This window comes from Podarcis erhardii, assembly GCF_964252035.2.
Source record: "Podarcis erhardii genome assembly, chromosome: 2".
Classification (NCBI taxonomy): Eukaryota; Metazoa; Chordata; class Lepidosauria; order Squamata; family Lacertidae; genus Podarcis; species Podarcis erhardii.
Genome location: NC_138498.1, coordinates 119,905,847 through 119,926,474, shown reverse-complemented (window position 1 = coordinate 119,926,474; position 20,628 = coordinate 119,905,847). Strand labels below are relative to the sequence as shown.

The 20,628-nt window shown below is 48.1% G+C and overlaps 1 protein-coding gene across 1 annotated transcript; it reads right to left on the bottom strand.

The window, feature by feature from the left end:
- LOC309336329 (uncharacterized protein) lies at nucleotides 1-19,437 on the bottom strand (the record flags this gene model as incomplete). The annotated part of the gene is made up of 6 exons (XM_081851949.1): nucleotides 18,762-19,437; nucleotides 16,790-17,332; nucleotides 16,518-16,620; nucleotides 13,979-14,067; nucleotides 5,523-5,745; nucleotides 1-2,624 (listed from the first exon to the last, which is right to left on the bottom strand). The coding sequence occupies exons 1-6, from the start codon at nucleotides 19,206-19,208 to the stop codon at nucleotides 1-3; spliced, it is 4,029 nt and encodes a 1,342-aa protein (XP_081708075.1). The 5' UTR covers nucleotides 19,209-19,437.
- Nucleotides 19,438-20,628: the final 1,191 nt, after the last annotated feature.

The window sequence follows — 20,628 nt, the reverse complement described above, 5'->3', positions numbered from 1 at the left end:
TCAAAGTTTCTCCTCTGTGTGGATTCTCTGATGTGAAATAAGGGAGCTTTCCCTAATATAGCTCTTTCCACACGCCAGGCATTTAAAAGGTTTCTCCCCTGTGTGGATTCTTTGATGTAAAATAAAGGTCCCTTTCCTGTTAAAGCTCTTTCCGCACTCCAAGCATTTATGTGGTCTCTCTTCTGTGTGAGTTCGTTGGTGTGATGTAAAACTTGAGCTGTGATTGAAGCTCTTGCCACACAGCAGACATTTATATGGCTTCTCACCTGTGTGAATGTTTTGATGTGAAATAAAGCAGTCTTTCCTAGCAAAGCTCTTTCCACACTCCAGACATTTAAATGGTTTCTCCTCCATGTGAATGCCTTGATGTAAAATAAGGGACCCTTTCCTAATATAGCTTTTCCTGCACACCAGGCATTTAAAGGGTTTCTCCCCTGTGTGGATTCTCAGGTGTAATTTAAGGATCCCTTTCCTGTTAAAGCTCTTTCCACATTCCAAGCATTTATGTGGTCTCTCTCCGGTGTGACTTCTTTGGTGTAAGGTGAAACTTGAGCTGTGATTGAAGCTCTTTCCACACGCTAAACATTTAAAAGCCTTCTCCCCCGTGTGGACGTGCTGATGTGAAATAAGGCAGTCCTTTCTAATAAAGCTATTTCCACACTCCAGGCATCTAAAGGGCTTTTCCCCTGAGTGGATTCTCTGATGTAAAATAAGGGAGTCTTTCCTAATATAGCTCTTTCCACACTCCAGACATTTAAAAGGTTTCTCCCCTGTGTGGATTCTCTGATGTAATTTAAGTGTTCCTCTCCTGTTAAAACTTCTTCCACACTCCAAGCATTTATGTGGTCTCTCACCTGTGTGAATTCTTTGGTGTAAAGTGAAGCTTGAGCTGTGATTGAAACTCTTTCCGCACTCCAAGCATTTAAAGGGCTTCTGTCCTGTATGGATGTGTTGATGTGAAATGAGGGAGTCTCTCCGAATAAAGCTCTTTCCACAGTCCGGGCATTTAAAGGGCTTCTCCCCTGTGTGGATTCTCTGATGTAATATAAAGGTGGATTTCCTATTGAAGCTCCTTCCACACTCCAAGCAATCATATGGCTTCTCCCCAGTGTGAACGCGTTGATGTAATGTAAGAGAGTTGTTCCAACGGAAACTTTTTCCACACTCCAAGCATTTGAATGGTTTCTCTGCTGTGTGAGTTATTTGGTGTGATCTAAGGTTAGAGTTCTTCCTGAAGCTCTTTCCACACTTCAGGCAAGTATATGCTTTCTTCCCTGTGTGCATTTGTTGATGTAAAGTAAGAGAAATAGCCCAGCAAAAACTCTTTCCACATTCCAGGCATTTAAATAGTTTCTCCCCCGTGTGAGTCCCTTGATGATAAGTGAGATGGGTTTTTTGACTGAAGCTCTTTCCGCACTCCAAGCATGTGTACGGTCTCTCCCTTGTGTGGGTTCTCTGATGTAAAGTAAGAGAGGTAGCCCAACGAAAGCTCTTTCCACATTTCAAGCATTTAAATGGTTTCTCTCCTGTGTGCGTTCCCTGATGGCAAGTGAGGTGCATCTTTTGACTGAAGCTCTTTCCGCACTCCAAACATTTAAATGGTTTCTGCCCAGTATGGATTCCTTCGTGAGCTGTGAGATTGCTCTTCTGCCTGAAGCTTTTTCCGCACTCCAAGCAGCTATATGGTTTCTTATCTGTGTGAATTCGTTGGTGTAAAGTCAAGACGCTAGACCAACGGAAGCTTTTTCCGCACTCCAAGCATTTAAAAGGTTTTTCCCCGGTGTGAATTCTTTGGTGTGAAGTAAAGCTTGAGCTTTGATTGAAGCTCTTTCCGCACTCCAAGCATTTAAATGGTTTCTCCCCTCTGTGGATTTTATTATGTAAAATAAGCCGGTCTCTCCTATTAAAGCTCTTTCCACACTCCGAGCATTTAAATAGTTTCTCCCCTGTATGAGTTCCTTGATGAACAGTCAAATTTCTTTTCTGATTGAAGCTTTTTCCACACTCTGAGCATATATATGGTTTCTCACCAGTGTGTATTCTTTGATGTCTGCTTACACTTGATATCTGACTGAAGCTCTTTCCACAATCCAAGCACTGAAATGGCTTTCCCCCTGTGTGAGTTCCTTGATGAACAGTGAGATTTCTCTTCTCACTGAAGCTTTCTCCACACTCCGGGCACACATACGGTTTCTCCCCTGTGTGGATTCTCTGATGAGCGGTAAGGCTTGAATTTCTACTGTAGCTCTTTCCACATTCGGAACATTGAAATGGTTTCACCCCGGTGTGGATTCTTTGATGAGTAGTGAGGGTTGACTTCTGACTGAAACTCTTTCCACACTCAGAACACTTGAATGGCTTCTCCCCTGTGTGGAGCTTAGAGTGGGTATAAAGGCTCGATTTCCATTTGAACATTTTGCCACACACAGGGCACTGACTGCTTTCTTTTCTGATGTTAAGGTTCTCTTCAGCTGGGATCTCACAGATGTCACCTTCCTGAGAAGCAGAGAATTGGTTCCTGCTCTCCTGTTTTAGCTCAGGTCTTGCTCTCTGTTCTTCCTCCTCTTTGCATCCATAACTTTCCAACAGCGCCATGTTTGATTCTCCTCCATCCTGTTTTTCACCTTGAGAAACAAGAGGGGTACTTTGTGAGAAGGAAAGAAGACCTTTAAACTGTTGGCATCTTTTTTTAATGATCCCTAACATGAAATTTCACAGAATCACAGAAATGTAGTAGTAGTAGTAGTAACAACAACAACAACAACAACAACAACAACAACAATAATAATTTGTTATTTATACCCCCGCCTATCTGGCTGGGTTTCCCTAGCCACTCTGGGTGGCTTCCAACAGAATATTAAAATACAATAGTCTATTAAACATTAAAAGCTTCCCTAAACAGGGCTGCCTTCAGATGACTTCTAAAAGTCTGGTAGTTGTTTTTCTCTTTGACATCTGGTGGGAGGGCGTTCAACAGGGTGGGTGCCATTACTGAGAAGGCCCTCTGCCTGGAGGGAACCGCCAGAAGGCCCTCGGCACTGGACCTCAGTGTCCGGGCAGAACAATGGGGGTGGAGACGCTCCTTCAGTTGGAAGGGAACCTTAGGGCCATCTAGTCCAGCCCTCTTTCAAAGCAGGAACCTCAACTAAAGCATCCATGACAGATAACCAATGTACGCTGCACATTAGTGGACAAAATTGTGGAAACCTTTTGGAAAAAGTGTATTTGTGAGGTTTGATGGCTCACAACACCACTTTTTTTTTTTTTTTGAGTAATACCATAAAATTATGTATCAATGGAAATATAATTTAATGAAGAATATAATGCAACAGAGTTTGTTCAATCATCTGTATTCTATAAAAAGTTATATCCAAATAACCAGAAAAAAGGAAGCACAACTTGCTTAGGTTGATATGCAGTAGCTTTGCTTCATTTGAATGTAGCCAACGAGCATGAGTGTTTAGAGAGCCAATCAGGTGTTATGAGCCATCAAACCTCGAAAATACTCTTTTCCCAAAAAGTTTTCCACAATTTTGGCCACTAGCGTAGGTCAACCTGGGGCTCTTGCTACGGAAGAGAAACTTCCTGAAGGAGCGTTTCCACCCCCATTGTTCTGCCCGGACACTGAGGGCCTTCTGGCGGTTCCCTCACTGCGAGAAGCCAAGTTACAGGGAACCAGACAGAGGGCCTTCTTGGTAGTGGCGCCCTCCCTGTGGAACGCCCTCCCACCAGATGCCAAAGAGAAAAACAACTACCAGACTTTTAGAAGACATCTGAAGGCAGCCCTGTTCAGGGAAGTTTTTAATATGTGACATTTTAATGTATTTTTCATCTTTGTTGGAAGCCGCCCAGAGTGGCTGGGGAAACCCAGCCAGATGGGCGGGGTACAAATAATAAATTATTATTATTATTATTAGTAGTAGTAGTAGTATTTGATGCATTACTGTATTTTAATATTTTGTTGGAAGCCAGAGTGGCTGGGGAAGCCTAGCCAGATGGGCAGGGTATAAATAATATATTATTATTATTATTATTATTATTATTATTATTATTATTATTATTCTATACCAATATTTCTCTGTGTACGATTTGCTACAGGTGCGCGGTTGATGTACTCTGCATGCAAAAGTTCAGTGCATTTAGCACCTGCCAACTACAGTGGTACCTCGGGTTACATACGCTTTAGGTTACATACGCTTCAGGTTACAGACTCCGCTAACCCAGAAATAGTGCTTCAGGTTAAGAACTTTGCTTCAGGATGAGAACAGAAATCATGCTCCGGCGGCACAGCGGCAGCAGGAGGCCCCATTAGCTAAAGTGGTGCTTCAGGTTAAGACCAGTTTCAGGTTAAGTGTGGACCTCCGGAACTAATCAGTATGCCGATGACACCCAACTCTATCTGTTGATGGATGGCCATCCTGACTCGGCCCCCGATACACTGGCGAGATGTCTGGAAGCTGTGGCTGGATGGTTACGTGGGAGCCGGTTGAAGTTAAATCCTTCGAAGACAGAGGTCCTCTGGCTGGGGCGGGATGATATGGGATTGAGGGGGCAACTCCCATCTCTTGCGGGGGTGCAACTAGTGCCAGCACCGTCCGTTAAGAGTTTGGGTGTAATCTTCGATACCTCCCTCTCTATGGAGGCGCAGATTGCAGCTATAACAAAGGCGGCATTTTTTCATCTCCGCCAAGCTAAGCAGTTGGCCCCTTATCTCTCTCGCCCTGACCTAGCCACTGTGATCCATGCGACGGTCACCTCCAGACTGGATTATTGTAACTCGCTCTACGTGGGGCTGCCCTTAAGACTGACCCAGAAACTCCAGCGGGTGCAGAATGCCGCGGCGAGACTCCTTATGGGGTCTTCGCTGCGAGATCACATTCAACCGGTACTATACCAGCTGCACTGGCTCCCGGTGGAGTACAGGATCAGGTTTAAGGTGCTGGTTTTAACCTTTAAAGCCCTATACGGCCTAGGACCCTCGTACCTACGGGACCGCCTCTCCTGGTATGCCCCACAGAGAAACCTACGGTCTGCAAATAATAACATCCTCAAGGTCCCAGGCCTCAGAGAGGTTAGGCTGGCCTCAACTAGAGCCAGGGCCTTCTCGGCCGTGGCTCCAATCTGGTGGAACGCTCTGTCCCAAGAGACTAGGGCCCTGCGGGACCTGACATCCTTCCGCAGGGCCTGCAAGACAGAGTTGTTCCACCAGGCCCTTGGTCAGGGCGCAGCCTGACTCCCTCCTCTGGCAACCTGCTTAGAATCTTGCTTAATTAGTTGCCATTAATTTGATTTTAATTGATTTTATAATGTAATATTTTTAGAATGTGTGAATATTTGATTGTTTGATTGTTGATTGTTGTTAGCCGCCCTGAGCCCGGCTTCGGCTGGGGAGGGCGGGATATAAATAAAATTTATTATTATTATTATTATTATTAATTAAGCACTTAACCCGAGGTACCACTGTAATTTTATCAGCCACAAAGACAAGGGGGTCTTAGCCAGTTAAAAAGAGAGAGCCTCACCTAGGATCTTCTGCACGGTTCTTTCCCAGAATTCCTCACTCCTCCCAGCCTGGGTTGCATGAAGGTCTCCTGAAGCCTGGGGGTCACCAGAGTCTTGTTGCTCCAGAGAAGCAACAACCCCCCAATTCTCCTCCATGACTTCCTTGTGCAGGACCTTTTGGTCTGGATCCAGCAGTCTCCACTCCTCCTCTGCGAAGTATACAGCCACATCCTCAAAAGTCACCTGGGGTGGGGGAAAATAAACTTTATCTAGGAGCATGCTGTTTGGCAAGATTCTATTCCCCTTACAAATTGATCTAATATACACTCTCTTCTCTCACGTACCCACCAAGGATATGTGAAAGGGCTTCAAAGGGCACACAGCAGAAACTTTTATTTCATTTTCTTGTCATTTTTATTTTTTAGCTCCCATTTGTGGAATGCTCTCCCCAGGGAGACTCGCCTGGCACCTTCATTATACAGTCAAACCTCGGTTGTTGAACATAATCCGTTCCGGAAGTCCATTTGGTTCCGAAACGTTCTTTTTTAAAAAATTAATTTTATTTAACATAATTATTACAAAATACAAGCAAAATACTGCAAATACATACATACATATATGTTTCAGATAAGCAAACATATATAAAAAAGAAAAAAGGAAGAAAAGAAGAAAGAAAAAGAAAAAATAAGGAGAAAAAGAAGAAAAATTGGAAGAATTTCTTCCAAATTTATTCTACAAATATCTCAATAATAAAATTTCACTAATTGACTTCCATCGCTTACACTGCACTTCCTATATACATTTTAAGCAAAATTGTATCTGTTATTCCGTATTTGTCCCATACAATCTCATACAAATATTATAATCAATAAATTTTCTAAATCTTTCATAAATCTGTTCTAAACACAACTGTCACAGCCACCCAGGTGGGTCCCAGCTCACGAGAGACCTTACTCCGTTATAGTTTACTTACAGGAAAAGTTTATTGAAGATAATTGCTTCTTTCACAGTTCAGCATTGTGGCTGTACGTCTGTCACGTTAGACCGCCGAAGTCCCCCTCTGACTCCTCCCCTCCTCCACACCAACTTAATAGCCTGGCTCTAGACCACCTCTTCCTCTCCTTTCTTTTCCGCAGGGTCTTTCTGCCCCCCTGGGTTCTCTCTTTCCGGGATTCGCCTGAGGCTGAATCCTCTGCCGCCTCCTGCCCCCTCCTTCTGGCTTTGGGGCCGGGCTCCTCCTCTGAGCTTTCCCCACTTCCGCGCGCCTCTATGTTTGAACTTGGCGCGCGTACGTTGCTTTTGACCTTTCCTTCGTCCTCTATACTGCCCCCTGTTCCACTCTCTACCCTTTCCGGCTGAACACCTTGCTCCAACCCCCTCTCTCTGTTTTCTCCTGTTCCTCCTCCCTCCGAGAGGCTGACAACTCCACCCCCTTTACTCCGTTCCGGCTGAGACCCCTCTGACAGCGTCTGTGCTTCACTGGGCTTTCTCCCCTCCTTTCCTGACTTTTCACAGCTTCTCTCTTCTCCTGCTTTTCGCCTGATCATGCTAGCTCCCTTTTGGGAATCCTCTGACTCACTGCTTAGGCTCATAGATTCCCTTCGAATTCCGTCATCTTCTTCCTCGTCTCTCTCTCCCTCCTCCCACTCGCTTTCCGTCTCCTCTGCCATCTCCTCACTTCTCCCAGAAACCCTGACATCCATCCCCCCCTCGAAGCCCCCCCTTCCCCCCTCCCGGTCGCTGGGTGCAGGTTGAGGGAAATGTGGTTCTTCCTGGGTCTGTTCAGGATACCGGGTGTCCACGTCAATCTTCTCCTCTGGCAGCTCCGTATACGTGTGTTCGAACTCGGGTTCCCCCCCTGAAGGCATCACAGTCTCTTCCTCCCTCACTGCTTCTCCTGGCGCTGCCTGCCAAGGACCTATCATCCACCTCTGACTCCATACCTCCCTTGGCTGATCCACCCACCAATAAGGGTTTGTCTCTCCCCCCCCCAGGCGGGGATCCCTGGTCGGGCTTGTTTTGGGCGTAGAGCCCTCGGGCGAGGAGAAACCCCCGAACGTGCTGCCCGACAAAGTGGGCGTGAAAAGCCAATCATCAAAATACTCCTCGGGCATGGGTTTGTGCGGAAAAATTGCATGAAACTCCTCCTTCAACAGGGGTTCGTCCAAAGCGTAACCCGGCACCCAGCTATTTGCAGAGACTGGAGTGCCTTCCCTGGCGAGAAAATATTCAACTCCCTCCTCCCCCCATCGTGAATCCAGTATCTCTGTGACCTCATTAAGAGGTTCTGGTCTTGGCGACTCCCCTCCCTCAGGCGCCCTTCTACGTGGCTCTGGAGGTGCTCCTGACTCTTGAAACCTGTGTGGGGCTTTGTAGGGAGTGAGCACCGACCTATGAAAGACCGGGTGCACCCTGGAGCCCTCCGGAAGGGCTAGGCGAAAAGCCACCGGATTGATCTTAGCCTCAACTTGATATGGTCCTAGCTGCCTGTGTTCTAACTTCTTTTTGGCCAACGACCTGGCCGGCATCGCGTGGGCTGCTAACCATACCCAGTCCCCAACCTGAATGTCTTCCCCCGCCCTTCTGTGTTTATCGGCTTGCACCTTATACGCCTGCTTTGCCAGCTCCAAATGTCTCCGCAGCTCCTCGTGCACCTCTTGCAACTCTGCTGCAAACTGGTCGGCATTTTGAGGTCCCCCCCCTTCAGGTGCTGTAAAGCTCGGGAAGGTTCTGGGATGACGTCCATAGTTCGCGAAGAAAGGCGTCACCCCGGTGGATGCGTGCTTCGTGTTGTTGTAGGCGAACTCAGCCATCGGCAGGTAGTCCACCCACGCCGCGGGTCGCTGGTTGGCGTAACACCGTAGGTACTGCTGCATGATCGCGTTGACCCTCTCCGCTTGACCGTTGGTCTGTGGATGCCTCGCCGACGTCAGGTTGATCTTGACGTGCAAGATGCCCAGAAGCTTCCGCCAGAAAGTGGAAACAAATTGGCGCCCCCTGTCGGACAAGACGGACTGCGGTAGTCCATGCACTCTGAAGACGTGATCGATGAAGAGCTTTGCGGTCTGTTCTGCCGTCGCCACCTTGGCACAAGGAATGAAGTGCGCCATCTTGGTGAACAAGTCCACAACCACTAACACCGCCGTCTTACCTCTGGAGCTGGGCAGGTCTGTAACAAAGTCCAACGCTACCCTCTCCCACGGTTGCTGCGGTGTCTCCAGCGGTTCTAACAATCCCGCCTGCTTCTGATGCACTGGTTTGGACCTCTGGCAGATATCGCACCTGGCTACGTAGTCCGCCACCTCTCCTCTCATCTGGGGCCACCAAAAGTCCCTTGCCACCAACTCCATCGTCTTCTCTTTGCCGAAATGGCCCGCACTCGGGGCATCGTGCAATTGTTGCAAAACCGTGGCGCGAAGCTCGTCGGTGGGCACGTAAAGGGCGCCCTTGCGAGTCAAAAGTCCATCCTGCAACTGAAACTCATTGTTGTCAGGCGACCCTCTGCGGAGCTCCTCCATCTTGGATTGTGCAAACTGATCCTCTTGCAGCGCGCGTCGCACCGCGTCCAGGTCGACTGCGATGGTAGCGCACGTCCACGCCTGCGGTGCGAAAATGTACTTTGCTGCGATTGGAGCTACTTCCTCCAGGTATTGAGGCTTTCGGGACAGCGCGTCTGCTATAACATTGGAGTCTCCAGGGATGTATTCTATTTTGAAATCGAAATCCGCAAAGAATTCCGCCCAGCGCATGTGTCGTTGGGTTTGCAATTTAGCCGTCCGCCAATACTCCAAGTTCTTGTGATCCGTGCGGACCTGCACCGTGTGCTTGGCTCCTATCAAGAAGTGTCGCCACGCTTTGAAAGCTGCATGAATGGCCAACAACTCCCTGTCCCATATGGTGTAGTTGCGCTCCGTCTTGCTGAGCTTCCGGGAGTAGAATGCACCCGGTCTCCAGTTGCCTTGCGAATCCTCTTGCAAGAGGACGGCCCCAACTGCTCTGTCTGATGCATCTGTCTCTACCCGCATGGGCCTGCCAGGATTCACGTGCAGCAGCTGCTCCTCGGAGGCGAAAAGGCTTTTAAGCTTCCGAAAGGATCGCTCTGCTTGTTCGGTCCAGACGAACTTCTTCTTCTTGGAACTGAGGGTGTCAGTGATTGCCGCCGTCGCGTTTGCAAAACCTTTAATAAACTTGCGATAAAAATTGGCAAAGCCGATGAACCTCTGGACCTCCTTCCGATTTCGAGGGCTCTTCCAGTCCAACAGCGCTTGGACTTTAGTCTTGTCCATGGCCAGTCCCTCGTCGGACAGCTTGTAGCCAAGGAAATCTACCTCTCTCACATCAAACTGGCACTTCTCCAACTTGGCGTACAGCCTGTGTTCCTTCAGCCTCTGCAGAACTTCCTTCACGTCCTTATCGTGATCCTCTGGCGATTCCGAGAAAATCAGGATATCGTCGAGAAAACAGACACACTTCTTGTAGAGGAGACCTGCCAGGACGTGATGCATGAATGCTTGGAAAACATGGCTGCCATTTTGTAGACCGAAGGGCATAACTCTGTATTCGTACGTGCCCAAAGGAGTGAACATGGCCGTCTTCCACTCGTCGCCCTTCCTGATGCGGATGAGGTTGTAAGCTCCACGTAAATCCAGCTTGGTAAAAATCTTCCCCCTCCTGACTGTAGCCAAAAGGTCGTCAATTTTGGGCATGGGGAAGGCCTTGGGCTTAGTTAGTCTGTTTATGAACCGGTAGTCCACAATGAGCCTCTTCTGGGGCGTGTCTTTCTTTTTCACAAAGAAAACAGGACTGCCTCCCGCTGCTTTAGATTCCTGGATGAATCCGCGCTTGAGGTTGTGTTCTATGAACTCCCGAAGCTCTTGCAGCTCGTCTTCCGACATGGAGTACAGCTTGGCAGTTGGCAACTGCGCGCCTGGCACTAAGTCAATCGCGCAGTCGTAAGGTCTGTGAGGCGGCAATTTGTCAGCTTCCTTTTCGCAGAAAACCTCCAAGAACTCCGCGTACTTGTGAGGAACCGCTTGCACCATACTCAGATGCAGCTGCTGTTCGGCTTCTCCTCCTTGATCGGTTTGGATGCAATTCTGGGCGCAATACGATGAACAAAAGGTGATCTGCCTCTGGTACCAAGCAACCGCGGGACTGTGCCTGTCCAGCCAACTCATGCCCAACACGATGGGCGTGTCCGATAAGTGGGTGACATTGAAACTAATAAGCTCTCGATGGTCTCCAATTTGCATCATCATGGGAGGGGTTTGCTGCACCACTTGCCCCCCCAGCAACTTCCTGCCGTCTACCGTGACCACGTTCAGAGGCGTCGTTGCAGGCAGGAGCGCTATGTTATGCTGCTTGACGAACTGTAATCCCACGAAATCGGCGTTGCTTCCCGAATCGATGGTTGTTGGAACCTCGAGAAGTCGCCCATCAGGCAGCTGGAGTGTTGCTGTGAGTAAAACTGCTGGTTTGGGAGGTAAAGGGTCCATGCGCTGCAAGGATGCTGGGGACTTCTCTACAGATCCGCCTGGCTGAGCCCCAGTAGCTCTGCTTCCAGCCAGGCACTGCAGTTTCCCTGAAGCTGCTCCTCTGATTGCACCTCTGCTGTCACAGTTGCTAGTGCTGCAGTGTGCTTCTGGAGCCTCTGGGGGCACTCTTTCGCCATATGGTGTGCACTGTCGCAGATGTAACACTTCCTGGTCCCTCTAGGAGGCTTCGCTTTGGCTGCAGCAGGGATGGGGCTCTGGGATGGCTTTTGAGCCCTAGCACCACCAATCTCCATTGGCTCCTCGCCTTCCTTCCCCATTGGTGAGGGGTGCGCACGGCTGAAATCCCTGTGCACAAAAGGGAGAGCTTTTGCTTGCGCGCGCGCTTGGGGCCCCCCCTCCTCGTGCCACGGACGTCCCTCATGTCGAATTCCTATAGCCAAAGCCCGTTGCACCACGTCTTCCAGGGTCTGGGGTCTGTCCCCCCTTGCGATCTCATCCTTGACGGAGGGGCTCAATCCCTCCCAAAAAAGATCCCTGACCGGTAGACTGTCCTTCGGCCAATCTAAGGCGGTGAGCAATGCAAAAAATTTAGAATGATATTGGCGTACAGTGGCTCTCCCCTGCCTCAGCCCGTGCATCTGCCGGCGCGCAATGTCCTTATCCACAGAGGATTGAAAACAAGCATCCATTGCCTTGATAAACGCATCTGCATTGCGACGGGCTGGTCCATCTTCGCGCCACAGATTGCGTAGCCAAGCCCTGGCCTCCCCATGCAGGTGCGAAACGATAAATCCCACTCTCTCCTCCTCATCTCTAAAATCATGACGGAGTAAATGCAGTGCATACACGACATCTGCCCTGAAGTTGGGATAGTCTTGCAAGTTGCCATTAAAATGCGAAACTAGGGCACCCCCCCTCCTTCCAAGCGCAATGCCCTCCGCTCTGGAGCCCGGGGTCCCCGCCTTGTCCGCATTTTCCCACCTTGCTTGCAAATCCAGGCACGCTTTCTCCAAGTCAGCATTCTTCTTCTGCGAAGCAATGACTGCCGTTGTGAGAGTGGTAATCTGATCCCGGAGTGCAGCCAGCTGTTCCTCAGCACTCATGGCTGCCCCGTTCGTGAGCTTCGCAAAAAAAAATTTTTGCTTTCAGAGGGAGGGGGACTTTCTGTCACAGCCACCCAGGTGGGTCCCAGCTCACGAGAGACCTTACTCCGTTATAGTTTACTTACAGGAAAAGTTTATTGAAGATAATTGCTTCTTTCACAGTTCAGCATTGTGGCTGTACGTCTGTCACGTTAGACCGCCGAAGTCCCCCTCTGACTCCTCCCCTCCTCCACACCAACTTAATAGCCTGGCTCTAGACCACCTCTTCCTCTCCTTTCTTTTCCGCAGGGTCTTTCTGCCCCCCTGGGTTCTCTCTTTCCGGGATTCGCCTGAGGCTGAATCCTCTGCCGCCTCCTGCCCCCTCCTTCTGGCTTTGGGGCCGGGCTCCTCCTCTGAGCTTTCCCCACTTCCGCGCGCCTCTATGTTTGAACTTGGCGCGCGTACGTTGCTTTTGACCTTTCCTTCGTCCTCTATACTGCCCCCTGTTCCACTCTCTACCCTTTCCGGCTGAACACCTTGCTCCAACCCCCTCTCTCTGTTTTCTCCTGTTCCTCCTCCCTCCGAGAGGCTGACAACTCCACCCCCTTTACTCCGTTCCGGCTGAGACCCCTCTGACAGCGTCTGTGCTTCACTGGGCTTTCTCCCCTCCTTTCCTGACTTTTCACAGCTTCTCTCTTCTCCTGCTTTTCGCCTGATCATGCTAGCTCCCTTTTGGGAATCCTCTGACTCACTGCTTAGGCTCATAGATTCCCTTCGAATTCCGTCATCTTCTTCCTCGTCTCTCTCTCCCTCCTCCCACTCGCTTTCCGTCTCCTCTGCCATCTCCTCACTTCTCCCAGAAACCCTGACAACAACCAATACTTTACACTTAATCTTTGTCTACATAAGTAATCATTTAAACATTTCCATGGTTCCGAAACATTCGACAACCGAGGCATGGCTTCCGATTGGTTACAAGAGCTTCCTGCACGCAAGCAGAAGCCGCGTTGGACATTCGGCTTCCGAAAAACATTTGAGAACCGGAGCAATTTACTTCCGGAGTTTGGGAGCTGAAATGTTCCAAAATGAAGCTGTTCAGGAACCGAGGTTTGACTGTACACCTTTAGGCACCAGGCGAAAACATTCCTCTTCAACCAGGCCTTTGGATGATTGACACCCAATGCCCTTTATAAATGTGTTACGGAAGATGGGGATTATTGGTTTTGTTTTGTTCCTTCTTTTTAATTGTGCATTTTGTGTAGGGGTGTATGTGTGTGCGTGTGTGTGTATAGGATTTATGTTGTGAACCGCCCTAAGATCTACGGGTATAGGGCAGTATCCAAATTTAAATAAATAAATAAATATTTTTTTTAAAAAAATGTTTTATGCAAACTACCCCAAAATTATATTTGCCTGAGAAAGGGCACACTGGTAAGACTAAACTTAAAATTATTTAGTTTGGTGTTGCACTTCATTCATTTGTAAAAAAGGAATATACAACGGGAAAGACAGGAAGTCTATGGGTTGGTATGTATATGATTGGGGGGGTGGATTCCCCCCCCCTCTTTGTTTTTTCTTTTTGTTTCATTTTCTTTCTAGGCATATAAAACTTATATAATATTTATGTATACATGTTGGAAATTATATTATAGTAAGTCCTGTAATGTAACATGACAACGTTTACCGATGTAATGTAAGAACGTTAACAAATAAATAAAATGCAATTATTATTTTTTTAAAGGTTGTTGCACTTCAGGGTTTAAGCTGTCCGAATGGGCATTCACATTGGTTTCTGAGCACACAATTTTGATGGAAGCAGAGAGGGAAGGTGCAGATTCTTCCGGGTCCAGAGGCACCCTGAGTTTCCATTTTGGGCTCTCTGTCGATCCCTATATTTACCTGATCCAGCCGCACAGCTGCAATTTCCACTCCACCGCAAGGAAGAGACAAACCGCAACATATTGCCCGCATCCTGCTGCGTCCATCTCCTGAGAGGGACACAAAAAGGGGGGAGATTTACTTGCCATTCCTTGCATTTCCAAATCAAACTGCTCCTGGGCAGCCACAACAGTACCACCCATTCGGACGGCCAAAACCGTGTAATCAAACTGCACCACTGGTATCTTCAAGCAAACTGATCCCAAGCTGTTAAAAAAACTTTAGATGCTAATAGTACCACCTTGAACCTGGCTGGGTAGCAAATGAGCAAGTGGCGCAGAGTCTTGAGCACGGCTGTTACGTCCCGACAGGGTCTTATTCCTGTCAGCAACCATGCTGCACCATTCTGCACTAACTGAAGTTTCCAAATCAAGTGTAAGGGAAGCCTCACATAGTTAGCATTGCAGTGATTCACTCTTGAAGCATTTCTGTTTCATGCAAGAGGGCAAAAATACCCAAGGGTTCGTTTCTTTCTTTCTTTCTTTCTTTCTTTCTTTCTTTCTTTCTTTCTTTCTTTCTTTCCGCTGTACATCGGGGAGGGCTGTGTGGAGAGAGTCTCTTCCTTTAAATTCCTAGGAGTTTATCTCAGTGAAGACCTTACTTGGAAAATCAATACAACCCAGGTGGTTAAGAAAGCCCAGCAGAGACTCCATCTCCTGAGAGCATTGCAGAAGAACGATGTCAATCAACATTTCATAGAATCATAGAATCATAGAGTTGGAAGAGACCACAAGGGCCATCGAGCCCAAACCCCTGCCAAGCAGGAAACACCATCAGAACACTCCTGACATATGGTTGTCAAGCCTCTGCTTAAAGACCTCCAAAGAAGGAGACTCCACCACACTCCTTGGCAGCAAATTCAACTGTCAAACAGCTCTTACTGTCAGGAAGTTCTTCCTAATGTTTAGGTGGAATCTTCTTTCTTGTAGTTTGGATCCATTGCTCCGTGTCCGCTTCTCTGGGGCAGCAGAAAACAACCATTCTCCCTCCTCTATGTGACATCCTTTTATATATTTGAACATGGCTATCATAATCACCCCTTAACCTCCTTTTCTCCAGGCTAAACATGCCCAGCTCCCTTAGCCGTTCCTCATAAGGCATCGTTTCCAGGCCTTTGACCATTTTGGTTGCCCTCCTCTGGACACATTCCAGTTTGTCAGTGTCCTTCTTGAACTGTGGTGCCCAGAACTGGACACAGTACTCCAGGTGAGGTCTGACCAGAGCAGAATACAGTGGCACTATTACTTCCCTTGATCTAGATGCTATACTCCTATTGATGCAGCCCAGAATTGCATTGGCTTTTTTAGCTGCCGTGTCACACTGTTGGCTCATGTAAAGTTTGTGGTCAACCAAGGCTCCTAGATCCTTTTCACATGTACTGCTCTCAAGCCAGGTGTCACCCATCTTGTATTTGTGCCTCTCATTTTTTTTTTTGCCCAAGTGCAAATGATCTCCTTCTACCGGGAGGGAATGTTGCCTCACTGTATACAAGTTGTACAAGTGGCAATAAAGTATTTCAATTTCAATTCAATTCAATTTCTATTTCTTTCTTCTTCTTTTCTCTCTCTCTCTCTCCCTCTCTTTCTCTTTCTCCTTCCTTCCTTCCTTCCTCTCCCCTCCTTTCTCCCCCCCCCCAGGTTCGGTAGCTAGTACAGTGGTACCTCGATTTTTGAGCGTCTCTGAAGCCAAACGTTTCAGTTTTCGAAGCCAAAAACCCGGAGTAAATGCTTCCATTTTTGAACGCGCCTTGGAAGTTGAATGGCTTCTGCTGCGTTTTTTTCCCAATTTTCTCCATTGACTTTGCAGACTGCCCTTTGCGCCTTGGTTGTCGAACGTTTTGGAAGTCAAACAGTGTTCCGGAACGGATTACGTTCGACAACCGAGGTACCACTGTATATTGAATTTATTACTTGCCTCCCATAACAGTCCCAGAACGATTTACAAGAATAAAAAGCTTGGCTCTTTCAAGCCAGTGTTGAAGTTAAGTGTTGAAACTCAGTGTTTTTTTTTATTGCCATCAGCTTGTCCCCAACATGGGATTGAGAGAAATAATAATAATAATAATAATAATAATAATAATAATAATAATAATTCATTATTTATACTCCGCTCATCTGGCTGGGTTTCCCCAGCCACTCTGGGCGGCTTCCAACAGAATATTAAAATACAATAACCTATTAAACATTAAAAGCTTCCCTAAACAGGGCTGCCTTCAGATGTCTTCTAGAAGTCTGGTAGTTGTTTTTCTCTTTGACATCTGGTGGGAGGGCGTTCCACAGGGCGGGTGCCACTACTGAGAAGGCCTTCTGCCTGGTTCCCTGTAACTTGGCTTCTCGCGGCGAGGGAACAGCCAGAAGGCCCTTGGCACTTGGCCTCAGTGTCCGGGCAGAACGATGATGGTGGAGACACTCCTTCAGGTATACTGGACCGAGGCCTGCTTATTTCAGGCGTACCTGAGAGAGAAGACCAAGATGGGCAATGATGCCACGCTGAGCCTTACCCAGTGATGTGACACCTCTACCTTCTTCCTGTTTGATCTGCCTGGAGTCTGACGGATCCTTCTCTGCCCCAGCAAAGTCCACGGCCTCTTCCGAAAATAGGTCCTGTGGGTGAAATAACAGCAGAGATCAGAAACAGAGAGGCATTGGGGAAGGAATGGGGCAGAATCAGGCCTTGGTGTGCTGTCCCCTCCTTTGAAGATTTCCAGAAAATAAACATGGGTAATATTCTGAAGCCCTTGAAAACTATCAGGATGAAAACCGTCTCTCTCACCTGCAGCCCTTTCTGCTTCTTGTCCTCTGCTCGGCTCAGGAGGAAACCTTCGGCCAGGGCCACCGCCTGGGAACTGGTCTCTGCTCCACATTCCCTCACCCAGCTCTCCATCTCCAGAGGGAGGACAGCCAGGAACTGCTCCAGGATCACCAGGTCCAGGATTTGAGCCTTTGTGTGTCGCTCTGGCTTCAGCCACTGATGGCAAAGATGGTGGAGTCGGCTGCAAACCTTCTGAGGTCCCTCAGCTTCCCGGCACTGGAACTCCCTGAAATGCTGTCTCCGTGCATCGACGCTGAGGGCATATTCCTCATCCAGGATCTCCTGCGCGGTCCTTTCCCAGAATCCACCACTGCTCCCAGCCTGGGTTGCACTAGGTTCTCCTCCTGCTTGAGAGCCAACCGAGTCTTGCTCAGCCATCTTGGACTTGTGATCTGAAGCGGCTCCCAAGATGGCCAAAGTATCCCCTGAAAGTTCCACGAGATTCTTTCTGGAGGCCAGGCGGTGTTTTGCAATCAGATTCCAGATCGTGACCGAGTCCTTCCCCTGTAGAAAAAAAGCAGAGAGCCCAACGGGAAATTTTATTTTTTACAATTTAAAACACTCATTTAAACATCCTTAAAATATAAATGACTTCCCTTCTTCTTTTTCCACGGTTCATTTTGCATATCATAAATCCCTGCGTATTTTACAAAAACTTTACTATTTACTTTTTCATTATTACATCCATCAAAACTTATTTACACTGTTGAATTTATCTTAATGCTGCCAACATTTTCAAGTGTTTATATTCAATAAACATTTTCCAATCTTCTCTAAAACGTATGTTCTTCTTGTTACAGATAGGTAGCCGTGTTGGTATCTGAAGAAGTGTGCATGCACACGAAAGCTCATACCAAGAACTGACTTATTGGTCTTTAAGGTGCTACTGGAAGGAATTTGTTTTGTATGTTCTTCTTGTTCTCTTATTCTATATTTTAAGTCTGAAAGCTGTGTGTATTCTATCAATTTAAGTTGCCATTCTTCTTTAGTTGGGACCTTGCTCATTTACCATTTTTGGGCTAACAAAACATGGGCCACAGTAATAGCATACATAAATAACTTTTTTTGACACCTGGGAATTTCAGTCTGAATTATCCCCAACAGAAAGGACTCTGTTGTTTTTTTTTAAGTACTTTTAGACGTTTTTTTCAATTCGTTATGGAGATCATTAAATGTAATATTATAGAAAGTTTTAATGTATTATATGTTCCCCCATTCTCTCCCCCCCCCCCATGGTATTATGTACTGTGTATTTTTCTTTGCTATTAGTCGTTTGGAGACCTTTGGTGACGAGAAACTACCACTACTACTACTACTAGAAATGTGACAAGCAACTAATAAGTTTCAATGATAACAACAACAACAACAACAACAACAACAATAACAATGTGGCAAGAGACTAATAAGTTTTAACGGTGATGATAACAACAACAACAACAACTCATTGATAGCGCAGTAAGTAGAGCAAAGGACTCTTAATCTCACGCTTATGGGTTCGAGTACCATGTTGGTGCTGGAGGAGACTCCTGAGAGTCCCATGGACTGCAGGAAGATCGAACCTCGCCATTCTGAAGGAAATCAGCCCTGAGTGCTCACTGGAAGGACAGATCCTGAAGCTGAGGCTCCAATACTTTGGCCACCTCATGAGAAGAGAAGACTCCCTGGAAAAGACCCTGATGTTGGGAAAGATGGAGGGCACAAGGAGAAGGGGACGACAGAGGACGAGATGGTGGGACAGTGTTCTCGAAGCTACAAACATGAGTGTGACCAAACTGCGGGAGGCAGCGGAAGACAGGAGGGCCTGGCGTGCTCTGGTCCAGGGGGTCACAAAGAGTCGGACACGACTAAACAACAACCATGTTGGGCGGGGTTGGACTAGATGCCTCTCGTGGTCCCTTCCGACTCTACAATTCTTGGATGCTATGCTCCTTACCTGTTGCTGTCCTTGATTCTCCTCTGCCTGACTCCAGGGGAAACCTTCTGCCGGGGCCACCGCCTGGGAACTTGTCTCTGCTCCGCATTCCCTGACCCAGTTTTCTGTCTCCGCAGGGAGGACGGCCAGGAGCTGCTCCAGGACCACTAAATCCAGGATCTGAGCCTTGGTGTGTCTCTCTGGCTCCAGCCACAGACGGCAAAGGTGGTGGAGTCGGCTGCAAACCTCTCGGGGTCCCTCGGGGTCTCGGTAGCGCGATTGCCTGAAAAGCTGGCGCTGAGCGTCTGAGCTGAGGGTGCCCCCCTCACCCAGGATCCGCCGCAGGATCCCTCCCCAGGATCCCTCTCCGCCCCGGGTCTGCACTGCAGGGGCGTCTCCTCCTGGCTGGGGGGCACCCGTGACTCGATCTTGCAGTTTGACACCATCCTTCAAGACATCCCCCGACATGGACAGAAAGAGAGCAATTTCCCTCCCCGCTCCTGCAAAACCCTGCAAAGCCTTGCAAACCTCCTTTGTCCCCGCTCTCTGCAACCTCCAGCACCTCTCCAAAGCAGGATGGGGAGGAGTCTTGTTGCTCTAGAGGAGACCCCCCCCCAAAAAAAATTACCTTCCCGTCTAGGAGTCCATCTCTGCCATTTAACCCTTGCTTGTTGGTCCAGGGATTTCAACTTGAATGAAATATATATATTTTTTTTGGGGGGGGGAGGTAAGCCCCGCCCCACATAATCGACCACATGACAGTGTGCACGCACAGTATTTGAATGGCAATACCCAGTGCTTTTTCTGGGGGTACTCAGGGGTACGCACACCCCCTAAACATTTTGTGAATCTTTTGTACTTTGGTCCATTTACTGTATTCATTTTTCCCGGTTTGAACATGGTGATTTTCTGGAGTCAAAATGAGAGCACCCCTAAACGTTTTTTTTAGAAGAAAAAAGTACTGTCAGTGCCCATCAAATTAGGGGGACAACCCCCTCAAGTATTTTATGGGGGGGGAGACCCCTCAGCCTCTAGGAGTTGGCTCCTATGTGTGGGTCAGCAGAGAAGGGCTGCTTTGCATGCAAAAAGGGATCATAGAAGCTATTTGTGGGAAGGGACCCCCCCCCCAGAGTAATCTAGTCTAACCCCCTGTAGTGCAGGAATTTCCAGTTGGCCCATATTGGGGATCGAACCCACGACCTTGGCATTATCAGCACCACGGTTCTCACTAACCTGAGCCTTTGTTCCTGCTTAAGCAGCTCTTCCTCAATGAGAACTGGCACCTTACACTATCTACAAGGGGCCACACAGCTCAGTGGCGGAACATCTGCTTGGCAGCTGAAGTGTAATGCAGGCAATAGTGAGGTGGTTGGAGCAATGGCAGAAAACGGCTTCCTTTCTTCCTATTTAAGCAGCACTTCATAGAATCTTAGAGTGGGAAGGGATCCCAGGGTCATCTAGTCCAACCCCCCTTCAATGCAGGAATCTCACCTAAAGCATCCATGACAGGTGGCCATTCAACCTCTGCGACCAAAATCTTACTTCATCTCTAAGAGCAGGGACCACAGCTCGGAGGCAGAGCAGCTACATTGCCTGTAGAAAGACTCGGGTTCAGCCCCAGATGGTATCTTCGGATCGAGGTAGAACTGTCCCCTGCTGGAAACCCTGCGGAGCGGGACTGAATGACACAGTGCCATCTCTCTCAGCCAGGTCCTTCCCTTACAAAAAATGGATTAGGGGCCTCAATATCCGGGCAGAACGATGGAGGTGGAGACGCTCCTTGAGGTGATGGGAGTTGTAGTCCAACAACATCTGGGGACCCACAGGTTGAGAATGGCTGATACAGAATAATGTAGGTATGTGTTATGCTATGAAAATAAGGTAGTGT